Consider the following 7,016-nt stretch of genomic DNA (forward strand, 5'->3'; position numbering starts at 1 on the left):
GGCTTGAACTTTTTTATTAGGTATAATGCCAGAAAAGATTAATAAACAAAACTTATACTTGACTTTGCATGTCACAACAGCAGCAAGAATTATATTTGTGCAATACTGGAAAAATGAAGGAATACCATCAGATGAAGAAATAATTAAAAAAAATACTAGAATGCGCAGATAGACATATTGACTATGAGATTGAAAGAAGACTATCAAACATGGAATTTATTTTACCATTGGCTGGAGGAGAAAAGAAAGGATTAGGAATTAAATATGTATTAGCATGCAAACTCAGACAATACGTTGGTTGAAAAATTACTATTGTATGTATGGAAAAAAATGAATTAGTTTTTTTCTTCATTGAATGCTTCGATAAGGTATGATTAGATGGCAGATTCACAATAGCCCCCCCCCCCAGTATACTTTTGTTACTGTTTACCTTAGTTGTAGCAATACTATTGACAAAGCTAACTTGTTGGAAGCCCCTTTCACTCATGGTTAGACATACTTCCCACCGGTCATTAACTTCTTCATGGATTACTTTCAGTGCATTGCCAGTTTCGTCCACTTTATTGTTTAAGTACATGTCTACGTAACTACGGAATCCTGTGACCTACAGTGGAGACAAGTGCAAATATTTCTACTTGCTTTGACTGTTAACGTGAAAAAACCGGGCCAGTGAATTTTTGCATACTAGATTTGTTTGTGCCCATTTAGTAACTCACAGGTAACTTCTTTCCATTTAAGAATACTTTGATATTTTTAGCTGATCCTGCAATATCATAGGCTCTGCGAGACATAAGAGCCACAATATCTTTATCCAATGCAGTCATTTTAAATTTGGACAGGTCAGGCTGGAAAGTAACACATGTGAAGTCCTTGCCATCAAAGTAATTCAATTTTGTCTCTCCTGCTTTAGTCATATTGTCAGTCCAAGTCTGCAAAGGAATCAAGACCAACAGAATTGTTAGGTATATTAGAGGGGGAAGATACATTCCTTCTACAGAATACAGTTCCTAATCTAGGCTTAAAATGTATGCAGTTTGTTGGCCCAAACTATCTTGATTTCATCCCTTATACTTATCACTAAATATTTGAGATATGCTTATCTCTAGTGTTGAGATGTTGAAATAGATGAAAAAAATCAAATATGAAACAAATTTAGGAGTTTTCGGGCCCATAATTTAAAAACAGTGAAATCAATTATTTTTGAAAAGTCTTATACCTGTTTAAAAAGCTTTTTATATTCGTTGCATGCTGTTTCCACTGTAAATTTGGTACTGAATATATTGCACAACTTTGCACCATAACCATTTCGACCACCTGGAAAAATATTAATTATACACAATATTTTGTAACATTGAAGAGATATACACACTTTTCAGTTACAGGGTACATATTTTTACTCATAATCCCCCACTAAAATCAGTAGAATTATTTCATAAATAAGCATGCATGCAGTGGTATTTCTACAAAGAATTGATTAGACTCCATATCTTGTTGCAGACAAAAATGTATGGTTGCCTTTTTAGAAAAGCAGCACTGCTTGTTCCTTTGCTATATTCAAGGAAAACTGAAAAAATCAATATAGGGGCAGTTCTCCATCTCTGCAATAAGACAAATGGTAAAAATTAATACATACAATTTTAATAATCCATGTTTTATCTCTTATTTAGCTACCACTGATTCCAGTGCACTCAATAAAAAAAGAGGCTTTATTTATTTATGTACTTTTTGTGTGCAAGAGATTGCAATATATACAGAATGTAGATGGAATAAAATTTTGATTTCCTGATCATTCACATCTTGCAGTTGTGTAGTAGAAACATAATTGTGAAACTTCAGATGCAACTATTCCTATAAGAGACAATTAAAGATTTTAAAGTGACTCCCTTGCAGTTTTCTTTCTGACCTGTGACTTTCTTCTCATCATCATCGTAGTTGCTGGAGGTTAAAAGATGTCCAAAAATAAGAGCTGGCACATAAATTTTTTCTACTTGATGCTCTACAACAGGGATTCCTTTCCCATCGTTCCACACAGAGATTGAATTATTCTCCCTAGAAACAGGATTAAATTGATATTCAGAGAACTGCAAAGCAAACTTGTCTCTCCAGATTAAAAAAAAATCATTGAATGATAGGGAACTCAACAGCAAATTCAATTACGCTGTGATCAGAAAGTCAAATTCTGTGCTAATCGTTACACTATTATTTAAATCTACAAGAATACAGATTTAGGTTCAGAAAAATGCATATTCTATTCCAATGAACCAATCTTCAATGAAAGCCAGAAATATTAAAGCAAGACTTACGGGTCAATTGTAACTTTGATACAAGACATATTCTTATCTCTCTGTTTGTTATCAGCAGCATTGACTAAAAGAAAGGAATACAATTTTGTAGTGATTGTTAACACTTGAAGTTAAATTTAGTTTTCAGTTTATACAACACTTAATTTCAATAAGTTTTTCCAAACGAGCAAGCATTTTGTAGCCTTTTCATAAAGCCAATTCAATTGCAATACCTTTGTATATTGTTATTCATTAACTAAGCATTTTATCAACGTGTCAACATACCTAGTATTTCATCAAAGATTTTATAAAGACCAGGAACAAAGGTGACATCCCTGCAATTCAGTCCTTCATCTTCATCAAACACCCACATTTGCTAAGAAGAAAAGAGTAATTTTATTTATCTGCTGCAATATCTTCAGGTAGCCTGAAATATATACTATAAACAGTGTGCTAATTTTAATAAAAATCTGTTTTTTAAAAAGCATATTTTCAGTTTTCATAAATTTAGACAATTGTGTTCACATTAATCATAAATGGTTTAATAAAAGTTTATAATAATAATATTAATAAAGTTTCAAGGGACCTCGGAGGTCTTCTAGTCCAACCCCCTGCTCAGTGATGGTGAACCTTTTAGAGACTGAGTGCCCAAACCACAATCCAAAATCCACTTATTTATCGTAAAGTGCCAGGGCCGCATCAGCATTGTGGTGTCCTCAAGGGGGACAGGGAGCGTGGCTGCACTGATCACAGCAGACTGGGTGGGCGTGGCCACCTTGAAGTTGCTCATGGGGGGGAATGCCTATTGGGCCCAGGCAGGGTTGTGGAGATCCAGGGAGTCTCTGGAGGGTGGGGTAGTGGGCAGGAGACTCGTCCTGTGGGGTGAAGCAGGGGGTGCCTTTGCCGTGGGACAAGGCAAGACGAGACAGGGGTGGCTGCTGCCTGACACCATTGGCCCCCACACACTGAGGCCAGCGAGCGCATGGGGGCCAAGGGTGTCCGTCAGCAACCACAGCCTGCCGGTCCCTCAACCAGCACACTCTGGGTCTGAGAAGCCCAGTGCCAAAACCGGACCAATCCTCCAGCAGCAGACAGAGTAGGGGAGGCATGTGATGCAGACTGCCGGACGCACCTACTCCGTCCCATGTTTTTGCTTGCGGTTGGAGAGCATGTTGTTACTGGTCATCTCCTCGACCCCCACGCAGGTCACCATGATGCTGATGGGGATCTGGCTTTCCCTGCTCAGGGTGGCCTTTTGCCTGCTGGGTGTACTCTACCATCTCTACATGGGGCTTCCTAGCCAATCGCTTTGCCTCCTTTGTGCTGGGCGGGCCTGCAGCTCTGGGCGGCGGTCTAATGCAGGGCTTTTCAACCAGTGGTACGGGTACCACCTGTAGTACATTGTCACCTAGCAGGTGGTACGCGACCATCCTAGAAAAGTGGTAGCAGGGGAGGGGAATGAGCTGAACCAGTAGCAGCACCGCAGAAGCCTAAGCAAGAGATGGCTGGAGCTAGGCGACTGGTGGTACTCAAATGTTGCCATATCCTAAAAGTGGTACAATGGATGAAAAGGTTGAAAAGCTCTGGCCTAATGGACCTGCGTGATCAGCTGGTGGCTGTGGTAGGTACCGAGGTGCGTGAGGGAAATGCGCTCCACCCGCGAGCCAAGGGCAAGACCCTCAAGGGAGCTAAGATGGGATGGAGTAGACATGTCTAGCTGCCCACCTTACGTGCTCCCCTGACTCTGTGCTACTGGTGCCGCTGCAGCGCTGCTGGTGGAGGGCCAGCCTGGTATTCAGTGGGCTACACAGCACATTCTCTTGCGCACCTCGGTACCTACCACGGTGGCCAGCTGCTCGCACAGGTCTATTAGGCTGCTGCCCAGAGCTGCAGGCCCTCCCAGCATGAAGAGGCAAAGTGGTTGGTTAGGAAGCCCTGCGTAGAAGTGGTAGCATGCTCAGGCCCAGCAGGCAAAAGGCCACCCTGAGCGGGGAAAGCCGGATCCCCATCGGCGTCATGGCTGCCCAGGCCCATGCCGCCGATGGGGATCTGGTTTTCCTTGCTCGGGGTGGACTTTGGCTTGCTGGGCATGGGCGTGCTCTACCACCTCTAGTCCAGTTTGCTAGCCAGCTGCTTCTCCTCCTTTGTGCTGGGTGGGGCTACCGCTCTGCAGCCTACCGCCTCTGGCACCACTGCCCTATACCATTTCAGACAAATGGCTATCCAGTCTCTTCTTAAAAGTTTCCAGTGTTGGAGCATTCACAACTTCAGTTGTTCCACTGATTAATTGTTCTGTTAGGAAGTTTCTTCTTAGTTCTAGGTTGTTTCTCTCCTTGCTTAGTTTCTATCTGTTGTTTCTTGTCCTGCCTTCAGGTGCTTTGGAGAATAGCTTGACACCCTCTTCTTTGTGGCAAGCCCTGAGATAGTGGAACACTGCTATGATGTCACCCCTCATCCTTCTCTTCATTAAACTCTTTCTAGTCTCAACATCTTTTTTTACATTGTGGTGACCAAAACTGAATGCAGTATTCCAAGCGTGGCAACGAAGACAAACAGATATTAATTATAAACTGCTTGTCTGATAAAATATAGTTTGCCAAGGAAAACCTTAATTACAATTTTAATTTGATGGCACATTACAAAGTACTTTGGGAAAATGTTTTACCATTTAGGGCAATTTATCTTGTCTTTCCCCCAAACAAAAGATTTTTTACCTGAGTTACTTGCTCCACAGATCCAATGTATGTATCTGGCCGAAGCAATATATGCTCCAACTGAGATTTCTTTTGATAGATTCTTTCAACAGACAACCTCTTCTTTGAATCATCATTCTTTATCTTCCTCACTTTGGGGTTCGCATCAACAACCTCAATGAAAATAAAACAAGAAAAATGTGCCTCCATACAGCATAAGTGGCAAGTTGATTGCCTCCCACTTAGAAACTTGCTGTCTGCCAGCTGATTGTGGCCAAATTATTCCCCTCTCTATAATGTCATTCATTAGTCTTTAAAGAAATTGAAAAAAACCAAAACCCTTGCTGATTGTGTTAGACTTGAAGAGTCTGGAGTTAACACATTTCAAGTTGACCTGAACTTTTATAATAGAATGCACAAGCTTTGTAGTATCAATTGCAATAGGTTTAAATACTGTGTGTATACACATTCAGAAAGCAAACGTCTTAGTTCCATTCATAGATTCAAAGTGATTCAAGTGAATATGCAACACTCCCATCAGATAATATTAATAATTAGATTTTAAGGGGCAAGTAGAAATGATGGCGTCTAGTCATGCCGGCCACATGACCATGGAGACGTCCTTGGACAAGCGCTGGCTCTTCGGCTTTGAAATGGAGATGAGCACCGGCCCCTAGAGTCGGAAACGACTAGCACGCATGTGCGGGGGAACCTTTACCTTTAGAAATGATGAAAAAAACGGTAGTTCCTTAGGAAGCCCTCCATAGGTGAATTGCACCCAGAAGCTCAACTGTAACCAGTGCATCTTACTTAGCAGAAATGTTGCATAGGTATAGCAAGATATGCCCATAATGCTCATACTGATGGACTAGCTGTAGTTTCTGAGTGATCTTCAAGTGCAGCCCCATGTGAAACACATTGCAACAATCCTCATACAAGGTGGCCAAGACATGAAGAACTATGAGTAGGGATTTTTTGTTTAGGAAAGGATGCAATTGGCACATCAGATAAATTTGAGCAAAAGTCTAGCTTTTTATTGCTCTTAGATATAAGCTTTTGCAAATTAAGCCTCCCTTCATTAAATGTAGTTTATGAAAACAGGCTTTTTAACTTTTCTACCTTCGCTCATTTCGCCGGGACCTGAAAACTTGGCTCTTCGAGCTGTCTGGCCCAGGCTGAGGGGTTTTAATTTTTATTGGGTTTTAGTTTTAAATTTCGGGGACTTGAATTAATTAATTGTTTTAACTGATTATAATTTTTGTATGTTATGCTTTTAATTTTCCCTGTAAACCGCCCTGAGTCCTACGGGAATAGGGTGGTATATAAATTTAATAAAATAAATAAATTTTAATGGATGTGACTCAAATACGATGACCTGGATTCAACCTATAACATCCAGTAAGTCAGCATCCCTTAAACTACCCTACCATGCCCATCAATCAGCCATTCAAATGGGATACAGATGAGAGTCCTAATTTCAATATAGCTCAAACCAGTCACAGTGGGAGAAGGATTCTGATCCCAATCAGTTTCAAGGTAAATCAAAACAAATAAAAGGGAGAAAAATCGCGTCAGAAAGAGATCCTTTTAAATTGAGTGGGAGAAGAAAGGAGGGAAGCCCAGGATAGGCAGAAAAGCTTACCTTGAGAGGAGAGGAACAGTCGAGATCCATAGCGGCTTCAGAAGCGAGAAGAAAAGCGGATGGAGATATCTGGCTTTCGCAAAAAATCAAACCAACCCAGAAAAGGAATGTCAGCGCCTCAAAAATACTCGCACTGTTGCGGGGTGGGGGGGGAGGGCTAAGGTTTGCGACGAGAAAAGTCGCAGTCGCCTCCCCGCCAACCGCTCTCCTGACCAACCGCTCCCGCGCGTTTTCCTTACACAACGTCTGAGAGCCACAAGCAAGAATACTTCCAGTTGAATCAGAGTTCAAAAAACACGGTTCAACCCGCCAAAACGTATCTCACCAATCAACGAAGGCCTCCATGTAGGCCTGACCAATCCTTGCCGAGGACAAGAGCGGATAAGCAGAAAGAAAGAG

The 7,016-nt window shown here is 41.4% G+C and overlaps 1 protein-coding gene across 1 annotated transcript in view; it reads right to left on the minus strand.

Moving 5' to 3' along the window:
- Positions 1 to 6,647, minus strand: part of TOP2A (DNA topoisomerase II alpha) — a gene marked incomplete at its 5' end in the record, with an annotated part of 44,665 nt that extends 38,018 nt beyond the window's left edge. Inside the window, 8 exons of the mRNA XM_081346337.1 lie at positions 431 to 604; positions 717 to 929; positions 1,217 to 1,314; positions 1,904 to 2,049; positions 2,304 to 2,367; positions 2,568 to 2,658; positions 4,997 to 5,149; positions 6,618 to 6,647. Coding sequence (XP_081202463.1) covers positions 431 to 604; positions 717 to 929; positions 1,217 to 1,314; positions 1,904 to 2,049; positions 2,304 to 2,367; positions 2,568 to 2,658; positions 4,997 to 5,149; positions 6,618 to 6,647 — 969 coding nt within the window. The remainder of the gene's footprint in view (positions 1 to 430; positions 605 to 716; positions 930 to 1,216; positions 1,315 to 1,903; positions 2,050 to 2,303; positions 2,368 to 2,567; positions 2,659 to 4,996; positions 5,150 to 6,617) is intronic.
- Between the last annotated feature and the right edge of the window lie 369 nt (positions 6,648 to 7,016).

The sequence above is a fragment of the Vipera berus genome (genome assembly GCF_964194415.1).
Source record: "Vipera berus genome assembly, chromosome: Z".
Classification (NCBI taxonomy): domain Eukaryota; kingdom Metazoa; phylum Chordata; class Lepidosauria; order Squamata; family Viperidae; genus Vipera; species Vipera berus.